General features: G+C 38.8%; 1 protein-coding gene across 3 annotated transcripts in view; it reads right to left on the bottom strand.

Annotated features, from left to right (window-relative positions):
* Window positions 1-16,630, bottom strand: part of SLC44A1 (solute carrier family 44 member 1) — a 201,577-nt gene that overhangs the window by 65,498 nt on the left and 119,449 nt on the right. For all 3 annotated transcript variants that reach the window (XM_039239918.1, XM_039239909.1, XM_039239904.1), the window contains exons 8-12: window positions 12,576-12,715; window positions 10,054-10,240; window positions 8,971-9,136; window positions 8,076-8,232; window positions 7,069-7,152 (exon numbers count right to left, since the gene is read on the bottom strand). In XM_039239918.1, coding sequence (XP_039095849.1) covers window positions 7,069-7,152; window positions 8,076-8,232; window positions 8,971-9,136; window positions 10,054-10,240; window positions 12,576-12,715 — 734 coding nt within the window. The remainder of the gene's footprint in view (window positions 1-7,068; window positions 7,153-8,075; window positions 8,233-8,970; window positions 9,137-10,053; window positions 10,241-12,575; window positions 12,716-16,630) is intronic.

The following is a 16,630-nucleotide window of genomic DNA, read 5'->3' as shown; positions in this document are numbered from 1 at the left end:
CAAGTTTTCAGGGGAAAATACCCTACCATATTAACTATATATTGATTATGAGATGCTTCATGAAATTAAAAACAAAAAAAAGGCATTCTAATGTCTGGAATCAGGGATAGCGGAAAACCCATTTAAATCAACCAGGTACTGTTCTAAATCTCATCTCCTCAACAAGGACAGACAAGTCACTCTTAACTATGCTATTCTACCCTTCTCAATTTGAACACGACCTTCTTTGAAAAGGGACAGGAGCCAGAGAGGATTCATATACTTCCAATCTCTGTCCTTTGTTATCATCAAACCAGATAACTTGGAAAGGGCCTAACACCTCCAAACTCAACCATAAAAGTTATTTGTTCTCCTCATTCATTTTCAGAAGAAATTATTATTCCTCCTTTCTCACTTCTTTCTTCTCTCCCCACCCGGCCCCACATGTCCCACCTACATTGAGAGCAGAAGCCTATTTCTCTGTGGACATAGAAAGAGGCAGCAGTAATTTCTTTTCTCTGCTCATACGTTCCAGGGTTGCAATTTAGCCTTCTTGGCAACATTCCTACAGATCTGTTCAACTCCTTTGTATTCAACCTAACCAAAAAAAGTTAAGTGGATATTTTATAAACTCTTTCTCCCACTCCCAAGTCAGGAAGATGAGCTGCATGTGACATGCAAAGGTCAAGTTACCTCTTCAAGAAGAAAATTATGCTACAGATCACAGCAGGACAATGAAATCTTCTTCCACTTCTGTACCTCCTAGTCTGAAAGGATTCACACAAAGGTTCTCAAGAAATTCTGAGTTCCTTGTGGCTTTCCCTATTAGTGTTCTCTGAACTTTCTGCTCAATTACTTAGTTAAGATTTTTTTGAGCCCACCTACCTCTTCTCAGACGGCCCTCCCGATCTTGAGCTAGACTGTCCACAGAGAGGCATCAATGATTAACATTTAACCAGTGCCCAACATCTAAGGATATAGGCTTAAGACTATTTAACTCCCAGACCACCCAGGAAGCTTTTTAAAAGGATGACTGTTAGCTCAAGTGGTCCCTGGTAACATTTTTGTTTGTTGGTTTATTTTTGAGACAGAGAGAGATAGAGCATGAGTGGGGGAGGGGCAGAGAGAGAGGGAGACACAGAATCTGAAGCAGGCTCCAGGCTCTGAGCTAGCTGTCAGCACAGAACCCGATGCAGGGCTCGAACCCACAAACCGTGAGATCATGACCTGAGCCGAAGTCTGATGCTTAACTGACTGAGCCACCCAGGTGCCCTATCCCTGGTAACATTTTTGTATGACAGGGTGAGGTGAAAAAGTCCTGTGTAAGAAAATGTTAGGGTAGAAGGTCACCATGTAGGTAACCCAGGCCTGCCTGGCCACATGTCCCAGAACATAGCTTCTACATTGTCACATCTTTCCTTTCTTAACATGTCGACCTAGAGATTCTCTTTAAATTTAAAATATTTATGTAATAACTCACTTAAAGTGACAAGCTAGATAACAATGGTAGGAAAAAGGAAACAGGTCTATGAAACTATGTGTGGATCATTATAAATTAAATAAGGGAAAAGGTAATTAAAATGATCCCATTCTTATTTTGAACAAGGAACAGAGGGGGCACAAAGTCCAATCTACACCATACATTTCATTTAGTTTGGTTCTAAATTCTTAAGTCTTTTTAAGAAAAATAAGAATTAAAAATACATTGCAAATCTTACATTGATTGCCTTTAAAACCATCACCTGTCTTAGTTTACAGTAGGAAACATCAAAGTTTGAAATGTCTGCTATTCTCTATAGTAATCTATACTTTTTAGTCTTCTTTGTGTTACATAACACAGATATCTATTTATATGGGAAACGGAGATATGGCAAGAACAAGGCAAACTTAGATTTGAAACCTTCTTTCACTTCTAGGTCATATGATCTATCACAAGATGCTAGTCTCAACTTTCTCATTTATAAGACAGAGGAAATGAGCCTTCCTTATAGAGTTGTGAAGAGAAAATAACAACATATATTAAGTGCTTAGTATAGTATCAGGTGGTAGGTGCTCAGAAAATATTCTCTGCAACTCCCACTCATAGTACATAGAGAACAGCTTTATAATCTTATAAGCTTGGTGGCCAGAGAGCAGATTTTCTCCAGTATTAAATGTGCTGTCTCCAAGTGGTGTCAAAGTAAACCAAGACCTGAATAATCCAATGCCCACAAGAAACAGAGTCTAGTTGTAACAGTCTCTCCACTTACAGTAAATTCTGTTAGATGAGATATGCAATCACCTTCACTGTCACATTAACACAAGCACCCGCAGAAACAAAGAACAGTTTGCAGTTCCCTCTGTTGATGTGCAAAGCTCCAGCACCTATGCTATAAATAATTAATGGCTTATTTTGAAAATCTAAAGCTCTTTTTTGAAGCCAGCTGTATTTTCCATGTGGTTTGGCAGTGAAGCATGGCCTGGGATTATGGGATTTCATACTGTGCTACAAAATGACTGTGGCCTACTCTACCTCCATATCGACCCTTTTCTCTACTAATTCTCTAAAGCACTGGCGGCCCATGGACAAATGACATTGTATGGCCCAAACTTATCTGCCCTGGCTCATTCAGTTATTTATATGTATATGTTTATATTTTATATGTTTATATATATATTTATATTTTAATAGCAAGAGATAAAATGTAATAACAAGAGATAAAATGTAAACATCTAGAATTCTGGCTTCTCTTGAAAAAACTAGAAAAGTTATAAATTATCTATAAATTCTCACATTGGCAAGAATGCACTAAAGCTTAGAAGTGAGTGCCCTCTTTTGATGGAATATGAACTCCGCAGGTTACCAGTCTCTGCCACTCTCTATTGCCTTAGACCCTCTCTGCTGCACTAATTTCCATGAGTCACATAATGCACCTCGACTGGCCCCAGACAGTTTGTGTTGTCCAGCCCTATCAAGGCTTTTGACTTCAAGTTGCATGCTGATCTCAGGAGAGACAGCAAAAGAAAGGATAGGAGGAAAACGGTGCAAACAGGCATTAACTAATTGTTAACCATTGCCAAATGGTTTCTCTAAATGGGAGACACTGTCTATAAAGTGTGAGCACATGGTAAGTGCTCAGTAAATACTGGCTGGCATTATAATTAGCATTATTTCACTGTATCTTATTGAACACTCCAAAGATAATTTCAGAAGATAAACAGGTGATTAGAAAAGAATTTCAGAAAAGAAATTTCTGAATAATCAGAATGTGAGGGATTTGTATTATAAAATATGTGGGGTATGTAATGAAGCTATGGTAACTACATATTGGAGTACTGATAAAAGCATAGGCAGATCAATGGTACAGAAAAGATAGTCCTAAGACATACTCAAGCATGATATATAAGAATTTAATATATGATCAAACTGACATTTCACAGCAGCAGAAAGAATAGATTAATCACTAACTGGTTCTGGGATAACTGATTAAATCCCAAAACTAAAAAAGTAGGGCACCTGGCTAGCTCAATTGGTAGAGCATGTGTGACTCTTGATATAAGGGTTGTGGGGTCATGAGTTCAAGATCCACACTAGACATGGAGCCTCCTTATTAAAAAAAGAAGAAGAAGAAAAGAAAAGAAAAAGGTAAACTTTTAAAAAGCTATAGAGAAAAACCCTAGAATAATTATTTGATCTTGAGGTGGGAGGGTGGGGGAAAACCTTTCTAAGCATCAAAGCCAAGTGCAAAACCATAAAAAGTTTGAAAGTCCTGAGAAGAGAACAATAAAAACCACTGCATATTTAAAAAATGTAAAAGAAACCAATCTTGAACATCTAGAACTTATTCTATATTATATAGAACTATTCTATACTACAGAAGAGTCGTCATGACAGAGGACTTGCTGTGTCCAGGCACGTGTTTGGAGTCTGGTAGATACCATCTATCTGAATCCATGGGCACTACAGATACTATTATTACCGCCATTTTACAATTGGGGTTTATAGACTGATAAAACAGTCTATAAGTAAAGTCTGATAAGACATTACCAAACTGCAGTGATAAAGTAGAAACTTCTCCTGAAAGCTAATAGTAAATATTTCAGTGAAAGTAACTGTTATGTTAGCATGGTGAGATCATGGGTGATGTTTTGTTTTGTCTTAGTTTTATAACCTCCTCAGTGTTTTACATTACATTTACTTTTAGAGAAAATAGATACATCTTTAGAACTACCTCTTGTTTTATCGTGGCCAGAGCTCTCTTATCTTAGAGTAAAAACACTGGGAGTTCTTTATAAAACAATAAAATGACGGGGGCGGGGGAGGGTGATAACACTAAGTGATGACCTAGAGCCAGGCACTGTGAGAGTTGATTTATCTGCATTATATATCATCCTTACCTAAAGCCTACGAGGATAAGTATGTTTTTCTCCACTTACTGAAGGAAACCGAGACTCCAAGGCTTCACTGAGCTTGCCAAACAGTAACAATGTTGGGACTGAAACGCACCTTTAATATCTGGGCTCTCTCGACTGAATGGCCCCCTAATTATCCATTGTGCCTTCTCCAACAAGGCTCTATTAGTGTGGACTCAATCCTATGTGTATGGAACTTCATTTTCTGAAAGCGGTGATAAGTAGCAGAGACAAAAGGGAAGGAGTGAGCTGCCTGATATCTCAGTGTCAGCTCTGGCTTGATCTCTAGCAAAGCACTAATCTCATAACTGCCAAATGTATGGGGCAGCACTGAGAAGAATGCCCCTTCAAACACCGGCAGATCAGACTCTTAGACCCTGCTGTTTTTCCAAATTGTAGAAAAGGCTCTAGATCTCATCTATTCAGTACTGCCATGATTCCTATCATCTTGAATACTTCAAACAGATGGGTACCCACCCAGCTCTGAAACATTTCACAGGAACAAGGGTTTAAAAAAGTTCCATTGGCAACCAATGCTTATGCTTAACCTGTCAGGGGAGAAAATGTTCTAATGTCTTCAATATGTTGACCTCATTTCGAGTGAAATTCCTGTGAAAACAGCAGACGTGAAGCACCCTGGGTAATCAGTGTTCATATCACAGCATTTCATATTCCCAAGAAGAACTAAGTATTAGTTCAGAATCACTCCCCCTAAGCCTTCACTCGCTTATTTGATTTATTCCTCTTTTAGTGCTTCCCCTGAATCTTCAAATATCATACCTACCTAATGAAGATTAAAAATACACAAAAACCAGGATGTTTGAGTGGCTTAGTCAGTTAAGCATCCGACTTTGGCTTAGGTCATGATCTTGTGGTTCACGAGTTCAAGCCCTGTGTTGGGCTCTGTGCTGACAGCTCAGAGCCTGGAGTCTGCTTTAGATTCAGATAATACAGAGCTAGGTTTAGCATCTCTCTCTGTGGAGAAGCTATTTAGTGATGGGTACAAAATGTAATGATGAGTATTTTTGGTGTATCCACCAACTTTTTGATAAGGATGACTTGGTCCCAAACCAAATTTTAAAGAATGTGATTTTTCAGACTGCTATGGCTATTACTGATTATTTTAATAATGACCTTCCAACACTTTGCATCCGTACAGTATTATTATCTACAAGAATTTCTTTTGCTAATGAAATGTCAAGCCGACATTTTTATATTAACCATAGAGCTATAATAAAGCAAACTCTGGGCAAGCTCAACACCACGGCCACAGGACTACCATTTTTTGACTGTCCTTGAATGAATGGAAAGTGCAATGCTACTCTTCACTCACTGAGAGGTAAATGGTGAGAAAGTCCATTTTTATCTTTGCTCTATTGGATGAGGGCACCGGTACATTACAACTGATTTTCAAGGAATGGAGAGAAGTGGGGAAAAAAGGAAGATGAAGAAAACATGAGAAGAATGTTTCACATCAAGTCCTGTGTGACCAGACACAGAAAGACAGAGGACCAACCTGCTTCCTAAGAAATGTTACCCTATAATACCAATTCCTTCACTTAATTTGAGAAATGATAGTACTTCCTCTGATAATATCTTCTAGGCCAGGATCATAGACCTCAAGCAGTTGGACCCCCCCAAAAAAAGTATCAGGATAGAGAGCACACCAGCTTTGAATAATAGTAGACAGCAGCAAAAAATGAGTTTAAGTGCCACAATGGCTTTCTACTAAACTAAATCTTTCAAACAGCATTCATTCATTCATTCATTCATTCATTTTTTAAAAGTAGGCTCCATGTCCAATGTGAAACTTGAACTCCCAATCCCAAGGTCAAGAGTCACATGCTCTATTGACTGAGCCAGCCAGGCACCTCTCCAACAACATTTAAAAGAAGAATTAAAGAAATATGGCTAGAGTAGAGAGATTTACGGAAAATCAAAGATGAAAGGATGTGAATTAAGGTATAAGAGATAAATGTCTTTCCAGAGAGATGAACTCTAATTTATCCTCATGTTACAATTAATTAATAACAAGCCTTGGTAAGAACATATGTTACTTTTATTTTTTATTTTTTAATATTTTATTTATTTCTGAGAGAGAGAGGGAGAGAGACAGCATGAGCAGGGGAGGGTCTCAGAGAGAGTGGAGACACAGAATTGGAAGCAGGCTCCAGGCTCCGAGTTGTCAGCACAGAGCCTGATGTGGGGCTTGAACCCACGAACCATGAGATCATGACCTGAGCTGAAGTTGGACACCTAAGTGACTGAGCCACCCAGGCGCCCTGAATATATGTTACTTTAAAAAATAAGAATAAGATATACTTTAAAAAAAAATAAGCCTGAGTGACTTAGTCAGTTAAGTATCCAACTCTTGATTTTAGCTCAGCTCATGATCCCAGGCTCCTGGGATTGAGCCCCACATCAGGTTCTGTGTTGAGTGTGGAGCCTAGTTAAGATTCTCTCTCCTTCTGCCCCTTCCCTGCTTATATGCATGCGTGTATGCTCTCTCAAATAAATTAATTAATCTATCAATAAAAGAATATGATAGTAGCAGATATACCTGATCAAAGAACAATGTACAGCACCATGAGAAATACATAACATCTTTCAGTTAAGCTCAATTGTTTTATCTTAGAAGAAGAAACAATCAACCTATCTTTGAAAGTGAATGTTCAATTTATTTTTAAAATAGTTTACCTGATTTAAATAATTTAGGCACTTTTCAAGACACCAAAGGCAACAAATGCAAGATTTCAGCACACATCGAGCACAAGCATTTTCCTAGAAAGGACAAAAAATTGAAATAATTAAAAACCAACATATAGAATATTCGAAATGTTAGAAAAATAAATAAAAGTTTAAAAAAATCACAATCTTTGTTTCAAGGCCTCCACACCTACCTTATTTTCCCTTAAAATGTAATGGTTAAATTATTTTTAATCAATTTTTTCGGACACATATTTTTTTCAAAGTTTTTAAATGTTTATTTACTTTTGAGAGATAGTATGTATGAATGGGAGAGGGGCAGACAGAGAGGAGGCAGAGGATCTGAAGCTGGCTCTGTGCTGACAGCAGAGAGCCTGATGTGGGGCTCAAACTCACAAACTGTAAGATCATGACCTGAGCTGAAGTCAGATGCTTAACTGACTGAGCCACCCAGATGTCCCTAATTCAACACATATTTAGTACCTACTGCATGTAAGATAGGTAAGATATATAAGACTGGCAAGGAATTTATACTATAGTTAAAGAAAAAAAAGCTAAACATACAAAAAGGTTAGAATCATCAGAATATGCAATAGATACTAGTGCTATAAGAGTGGACAACAGGCAGAGATGACATCATCTGGGAGGAGGAAGAATCACGGAAGGTTTCTAGGAAGAGGTGGCATATAATCTATGTTATAATGCATGTTATCTCCCCAGTCAGGGACAGGGAAGAGGCTCCAAGGAGGAAGGTGTGAGTCAACACAGAGGATGAGAAGCACAGGACACTGGGAAACCAGTGGTATGATGGATTTTGCCAGAGTACATGGTGAGCAGGAGTGGGGGGCAAGACAGAAGGACTGGATTCTACTTTGCAAGGATTATAAAGAAAATATTCACAACTATGGACTGAGCATGAGTGGGAGCTGCAGAGCTCATGCAGAGCTGAGGTCTGGGATGTGACCACAGCCAAGCGCAGAAAAGAGTTTTCTCCTTACCTTTCCTTTGAGCTGACTGTGAATGTACATAAGGATCATTCGTGGAATTTTGACTAATGTGATAATGAAAGATCCTTTTGCCACAGTACCAAGGTGATAACGAATAAGGCGATTCACTGATGCCAAAATAGGTGTAAATGGCAAATTCCTTTTATCCCTTTTTGAAAGATAACCAAAAAGACAATTAAAACAAAGGCTAAGTGCAGGAATGGTTTAAAGCCCAATGCAGTGAAAAATTAGTTCATTTAAGAAAAGTCTAGGTTTATGACAAAATGGCAAAGTAACGTACAACTACTACAAATGCTACAGGTGCACCAGATAAAATTAATGCTTCATTTCTTTGTGGTAGTTTCATGGGGTTCTTACGCTCTAAGACTTTAAATAAAATGACACTGTGCTTTGAAAGCTTTCACTAGTAAATACTTACAGAGTTAAATGCATAATCAAAAAATGGAACTTAAAAAAAATGTTCAATCGAGACCTGGTACCTCATTATAATAGAAAATTGTAAGGCCTACAGCTTATATTCAGCTCTCAAGTTAGGAAGAGTCGCAATATTTGTTTCTGATCCAAACAAATTAAACAGGCTTAGACCTTTATATAAAGTCAAAGTACATAAGACACTACAAGATTTATTCTTTTGCTAAATAGCATTGAAGTTATATCATGACCTGCTGTTCTGATTAATTTTTTGAGAAACTTACAGGGAAGTATAAAGATTAAAATAACCACCTCCCATTTTCCTACCTCCCAGAATCATCAGCTCTAACATTTTGTCATATTCGCTTCCAATTACTTTTTCAAGAAATGAAACTCTTCACCAGCCTCCATTCCATTTCCTTCAGGCACGATCACTTAGATGATCTTAGGTTTTCTGAGAAGTATAAATTCTCACCTAGTAAAATAGTAGGTTACCACAGCTCCTGCCACAGTCATCTGCTGACATGCTAGAATAAATTCACTGATCCAAATCAGGCCTACTACATGGTACCACCACATGTACTGTAGAGGCCCAGAAACTCTGAACTCCACAAAGCCTTGGTCATTCTGAACAGCGCTGCCTAGGAAAATATCCAGGAAGGAAAGAAGAAGCACATAAAGTAAGAAGCACACAAACCAAGAAATATGGCTATTGAATGTAAGAGATGAATCTAATTTCCAACAACAAGCCCCTTCCCGCAAACCGCAAACTTTATGATGGCAGTGCTATTTAATTAAGAGACAAAAATACTTATCACTTGAAAAGGTGTGAAGGCAGACACTGTACAATTAAGCATTTTGTTTTCCCCAAAGGCATCATATAGCTTTTAAAAGATGTTCTATTTGAATAGAGTTCCTACCCCATCAGTTAATTTAGGCATGAATTTTCAAACTTCAATTTTTTTGGAGCTATTTTATTACTCATCCAATAATTACAGACCTAAATTATTAGCAAAATACAGAAATTAATACTATAATCCACTGGTAAATGTGTACTGCATGGCCAGAGAGGTTACATATAAGCTTACGACCCTTACACCACTCCTCACAATTAATTCAAGTGTAATCTTTGATATTAAGAGTGGCTCCAACAAGTCTGAGGGTCTAACTGTGAACGGTATCATCACCAGGAATTCTACCTAGGTTCAGATCTTTTCCAAACTAGGAAATCCCAAGGAAGCAAGTTGATTCAGGCTGTAATGAGGGCTTAAGGCAACTCCAGAGAGCACTACATTCATCTGTTCATCTTAGAATGAATCCAAAAGTCTGAATCAGTACTGGCATTTACTTTAAAGCCATGACCTGGTTTAGACCTACTTTGCTAGGATGATCTAAAAAATATGAATAGGGAATGGGTTGTTGAAGAGCCATAACCACTGCTGGTTCCAACAGCTATTAGACCTTGGTCAATAAACGTCTTAAGAATTGTATCTGATATTTTAAAATATTTTAATGCAAATCAAATTCATCACTACGAGAAAGAAACATATCTTCTTACCAGTGGTGCCAAGAAAAAGAAGCGTCATGATCCAGTATGCCCAAAATAAGACAAGAGCAAAGAAAGTCCAAAAGGGTTGGAAGACTAGTAGCGGCAAGTGTATGAAGACCTTGCCAGCCACGTGGAACAAGGCGATGGTGAGAGCGACTCGTTTGCGCATAACCAGCATTATCAGGAACAAGATAACCTGTACAGAGAGAATGCAGAGAAAGGTCCCAGTTACCGCTGTAAGCAGTAAAAACAGAAATTGAAACATGCTGGAAATTTTTAGCACAACCCTTCATTCCAAATTGGAGAAGGATTATTCTCTGAATCCCAATAACACTTTATCGGTCTTGCAGCATTGAGCATCCTCAACTGTATATTGAAAATGTTCTTAAAGCAGAACATAAAAGGATTTCTCAACATATTAATAAATCCTAGAGTTCTTCTACCTTTCCTTTTTTCCATTCATTATGAATCAAAATGTGTTGTCTGTCCATCAATATAAGGCTCTTAATTTATTTGAATAGGTATGTGCTTGTCATTTTGAAAAGAGGGGAGAAAACCATATGCTATGACTACAAAAGTACAGGAGGTATTTGTACCTCATTTCCTTTATTGGACCAAGAGCTCGTAGGGGCATCTGGGTGGCTCAGTCAGTTAAGGGTCCAACTTTGGCTCAAGTCATGATCTCACAGTTTGTGGGTTTGAGCTTTGGATCAGGCTCTCTGCTGTCAGCAAATGGACCCCACTTGGGATCCTTTGTCCCTCCTCCTCTCTCTGCCTCTCCCCAACTCTTTCAGGCACATGGTCTCTCTCAAAAATAAACATAAGAGGGGAGTCTGGGTGGCTCAGTTAGTTAAGGGTCTGACTTTGCTCAGGTCATGATCTCATGGTTCATGAGTTTGAGCCCACGATGGGCTCTGTGCTGACAGCTTGGAGCCTGAAGCCTGCTTCAGATTCTATCTCCCTCTCTCTCTCTGTTCCTCCCCTGCTCATTCTCTCTCTCTCTCTCTCTCTCTCTCTCTCTCTCTCTCTCTCTCTCTCAAACACAAATAAAGATTGTACTGTCTCTCTCAAAAATAAAGATTAAAAATTTTTTTTTTTAACTTAAGAAAAAGAGCTCCTACAGAGCAGCATCCATGTCAGCTTCACCTCCTGCCTGCCTTCACTGTGGTCTGAGTGAGAGCAGGTGAACTGTAGTTAAAAAAAAAAAATTGTACTTTGGGGTGCCTGGGTGGCTTACTCTGTTAAGCATCTGACTTTGGCTTAGGTCATGATCTCGTGGTTCGTGAGTTCAAGCCCCCATATCAGGCTCTGTGCTGACAGACAGCTCAGAGCCTGGAGCCTGCTTAAGATTCTGTGTCTCCTTCTCCCTCTGTTCCTCCCCCACTCATACTCATACACACACACACATACACACACACACACACACACACACACACACACACACACTGTCAAAAACAAAGATCGCGCTGTCTCTCTCTCTCTCTCTCTCTCTCAAAAATAAAGGTTAAAAAAAATTTTCTTAAACATAAGAAAAAAAAAGAGCTCCTACAGAGCAGAGTCCATGTCAGAGTCGCCTCTTGCCCGCCCTCACTGTGGTCTGAGAGAGAGCCGGTGAACTGTACTTAAAAATTGTACTTTGGGGCACCTGGGTGGCTCAGTTGGTTAAGTATCTGACTTTGGCTCAGGTCATGATCTCATGGTTCATGAGTTCAAGCCCCTGTGTCAAGCTCTGTGCTAACAGCCTGCCTCAGGTTCTGTGTCTCCCTCTTTCTCTGCCCCTCCCTTGTTCACTCTCTCTCTCTCAAAACTAAATAAACATTTAAAAAAAATTTTTTAAACTGTACTTAAAAATGATTAGTAAATATTTATATAATAACAAACAAATACCTTTTGGCACCAAAGGTTTTATGGTGGCTTTATTTTTTATTTCTAAAGCTCAATTAAAAGCTTGGGATTGGTCCAAGAAGTGGTCTGAGATTTTTTTTCCTTTCTTTTTTTAGAGAGGAGAAGGAGATGGACCAAAGATATGAGCACATATTATTTAATCACATGTTCATTAGTAATTTACTGTATAGTGCCTAGGCAGCAAAGCTCACTCTAATTTAGAAAAATGTTGTTAAAAGTTTAAAAAAAGTTTAAAAGGGAAAAAGCGAAGATAATTAGCACACAGGTAAATGAAATATGTGTATTTTTTAACATACTTTAGTAAAGAAATTCATTTTTAAAAAAGAATTGTATTATGAAAATAAGATAATATGCTCTTCCTAACAAATGATAACTTGAATATTCTAACTGAAAATTCTCTCTCAACAGGCAGGCAGTACAGAATAAAACATTGCATCAAATAGCACTCATCCATTAGGGAAGCCTTCTGAAGACTTTTTAGTGTTCCATACCACGGGACAGAGTTTTTATCTAACAGAGATCAGAGTTAGACACGCAATAGCCAGAGGTGACTTTCTGCTTCATTAAATGATCCCTGTAAATAAAAACATAAGCCTGGAAGATAGCTGGCCCAAGCCTATACTCACTGTGAACACTGTGGCTGAAATGGCATAGATGAGGAGCGCCCGAAGATTGTCTTCAGCTATCTGAAGCTGTTCAGGAATAACTGTTTCTTTGGGAGACTTTCTTTGCTTTGCATACAGCCACCATAGTACACCTGTGCCACCTGGGTTCAAAAAACAATTGTTTTGGAAATAACTAGTACAAGAAAATGTGTAACATTAATCTTCACGTTCCTGGACCCTTCCTATATATCACTGTGGGACTAACACAGCAATAAGCCATTTGGCTGGGAGGTGTGTGACTGTAACTTTTTGCAGGCATAAGGGGAGCTCCGTTGACTCCATTTTCATCATTTGTACTAGGTATTAAGACATCTTCAGTTGTATCAGATAGACATCCTTCAACTGTATCTATTGTCAATTCTGAAGCTCAGAGACAGCCAGCAAAGACAGGCACCCCAGAGAGAAGCGGATCATAGAGACTCAGCACCTATTGAGAGCTGGGGAGCTTGTATGAAGCAAGTAAGGGCCACAGAAATCAGCAATGATGTTGAGGAAAGCAAAAATCTTCTCTACTGGGCCATCACAGCAACCCCTGTGCCTTGTGCTGAAACAGTCATGCGGTTGATTCAATATTTGTACAATGAGCAAAGAAGATCAAAGAAGTGGTTCCCACCAAAAGTGGGAAGAAAGACAGGAAATCTTTGATAGGTTGGTAGCAGCGCATGCTAGAGATGGGGGTTGTTCAGAGAGTCCAAGAACTAGACTGATGAGGGGGGCAAACCCACCTCCACAGAAGAGGGCTGCATCAGACACCTTCATTCTGAGTGCCCAGAGCATCTACTGATCTAGGTGCTGGGGACAGAGCTGTGAACAAAACCAAGGCCCCACCCTCACCCCCACGCATGGAGCTTATACAGCAATAAGGAAACAAACAAACAAACAAACAAATATGGAGGTAAGTAAAAATAAAGAATATGAAGTCTAAGAAAAAAAGTCACCTTTTAATAGAGATAGAAAGTGCTGGGGTTGGGAAAGCATTGTGATAAGATGACTAAGCAAGGTCTCAGTGGTGAGATGATATTTGAGCAAAAGAATCAAAGACAGGGAGAAAACAATCTATAAAACTATCAATGGGAAGGGATACTTGGGTGGATTAGTCGGTTGAGCCTCTGACTTTGGCTCAGGCCACGATCTCACGGTTCATGAGTTTGAGCCCCGCATCAGGCTCACTGTCAGTACAGAGCGTGCTTCAGATCTTCTGTCTCCCTTTCTCTCTGTTTCTCCTCCGCTCACTCTCTCATGCTCTCTCAGAAAGAAATAAAAACATTAAAAAAAAAAAAAAAAACTATCTAAGGAAAGTATGTTCCAGGCAAGAGGTAATAGCAAATTCTAAAATGTTGAGATAGGACCATGCCTGGCAGGAAAGAAAGGAGGCCACTGTGGCTACAGCAAGAAGCAAGGGGCAGAGTAGGAAGAGCCGTGGGCAGGGGGCGCTGGCACCAGATCATACCGTCAGGACTTGCAGGCCATGGTAAGGAAATGGAAGATTCAGAGTAAAGATATGTACGTATAGGCAGACAAGATAAACGTCTGGAAGACGACAAACTGGGCTGAGATCTGTGCAAGTCAACCTGACCTCCACCTGCTCTCAAGTAAACAGTGAATAGTGTCAAAGGTAAATTCCAACTCTACCTGGTAGTGAATAGCAAGAGTGAATATTTTTCTACTGAAGATGAGTAAACAAACTTCAACAGACACCGGTCTATGAAAAACACTTGAAAAAGGGAAATACTTCCATTTTGAAATCTTAAAAAAAATAGTAGCACCCTCAAAAAATGGAATAAAGTATGTTCTCTGCAAACAAGAATAAATAAAAAGTTAGGAGAGAAAGGCAAACAGAAATGAGAAAGAAAAACAGAAAAGAAAACAGAATGAGCTAATAATGAAGACATCAAGGAGGATGTTGTCCACAAGAGCCACAGCAGACATCATTTATTAAACATTTAAATCTGTGTCAGAGGGGCACCTGGTGGCTCAGTCGGTTAAGTACCCAACTCTTGATTTTGGCTCAAGTCATAAACTCGAGGTTTGGGAGTTTGAGCCCCATGTTGGGCTCTGCACTGACAGTATGGAGCCTGCTTATAATTCTCTCTCTTTCCCCTCCCCTTCTCTTTCTCTCTCTCAAAATAAATAAACTTAAAACAAACAAATTTGTGTGAGAAACTGTGCAACAGATGTGATCAAACTGAATCAGTGTGATACTATTAAGCAGGTAATACAAGTCCCACTTTGTACATGATAAAATTGAAATTCAGGAAAGTTAAGTAACACGCCAAATGTCACATACCTAGTAAGTGGCAGTTCTGGAATTCAAATCTACTTTTATTATAAAAAACTATCCATATGTTATAAACTGAATGTTTGTGTTCCCGTAAAACTCATATTTTGTCATCCTAATCCTTAATGTGATGGTATTTGGAGCTGGGTCTTTGGAGGATGATGAGGTCATGAGAGTAGAGCCCTCACAAATGGGATGAGCACCCTTATAAACCAGACGTCAGAGTTCCTCGCTGCTTGCACCACAGGAGAACATAGCAAGATGATGGCTGGACATAGTAAGTCAGCCCTCTCCAGATGAAGAGCCTGCGGGCGCCTGGATCTGGCTTTCCTAGCCTCCAAAACTGTGAGAAGTAAGTTTGATAAGGCATCCGGTCAACGGTACTTTGTGACAGCAGCCCAGAGTGACAAAGACACCATCACTAGAAGTGCATACAAAAGTCACTAGTAGAAATGACAGGAAAGATGGCTGGGAGAAGGAAGAACTGGAAAAACAGAATGAGGCAGTAAGTACAGACCGGCAGTAAGGAAAACTCAATCAGTGATAAGGAAGATACGCTTGAAGAACACTTTCTGAGTATAAAGAAAATGACAAATTGACTAAAGTGATAATTTAGAAGATGACAGCAGAAGAATGAACAAGGATCCTAAGAAGAAAACCACTGAAACAGAAACAATAATCAAATACAGAAATAAGAAAACTTTCCAGAGTTGGAAAATATCCCCCCCCCAAAGAGATCATAGGCAAATTTAAAGATTCAGAACTAGACAGAAATTTTAAATTATAATAAGTTAAGGGGTGTCTGGGTGGCTTAGTTGGTTAAGCATCTGACCCTTGATTTCAGCTCAGGTCATGATCTCAGTTCAAGAAATTGAGCTTTGTGTTGGGCTCTGAGCTGACAGTGCAAGGCCTGCTTCCAATTCTCTCTCTCTGCCCCACCCCGACTTGTGCATGTACTCTCCCTCTCTCAAAATAAATAAATAAACATTAAAAAATAGAGAAAATAATTTAAAAATTATATAGAAGTCTAGGTCAGTGAGACAGGTGGTGGGCGAAGGAATAAAATTAGACTGGTCTCTAAAAAGTAAAGTACAGACAAGGGGAACACACTGTACCTCAAGAATTTTACATGCAACAGATTGAATATTCACATGTAAGGCAAAAACAATCTTAGATAATCAGGAGCTGAGAAAATTTATGACCCGCGAGTGCTTTGTGAATAAGTTACATGAATTCAGAGTCTCATTAAAACAAAGATGAACTAAAATTAAGAACTCAAGAATGAAGTTTCACAAAAATAGAGTTCTCACTAAAACTAGGACAGGAGAATGTAATAAGTTAAATGTAATTATGAAACATTTCAAGGCAAAGCAAAAATTCTTTAAAAAGATACAATGTATTAAATAATATTTTAATTTAAAAATAACCTGATTGCAAAAACTCAGATTATTTGATAACAGTTAAAAAGTGGGAGTCAGGTTGGAAATGAAGAAGTTTATGTTGAATTTAAATGAGGTGGATGAAAACTCAACACATACTCTTTCATTTCAGCCTTCAAAAATTACAGAATTTTAAAATTACTTTTAATGTTTATTTTTGAAAGAGAGTGTGTGAGTGGGAGAGGGGCAGAGAGAGAGGGAGACACAGAATCCAAAGCAGGCAAATCGATGCAGGGCTTGAACTCATAAACCGTGAGACCATAACCTGAGCCAAAGTCAGACGTTTAACTGATTGAGCC

Source organism: Hyaena hyaena, unplaced genomic scaffold (assembly GCF_003009895.1).
Source record: "Hyaena hyaena isolate Hyena2069 unplaced genomic scaffold, ASM300989v1 scaffold_6, whole genome shotgun sequence".
Taxonomy (NCBI): Eukaryota; Metazoa; Chordata; class Mammalia; order Carnivora; family Hyaenidae; genus Hyaena; species Hyaena hyaena.
Note: the sequence above shows the minus strand (reverse complement) of the source record. Positions and strands in the feature narration are given on the sequence as shown.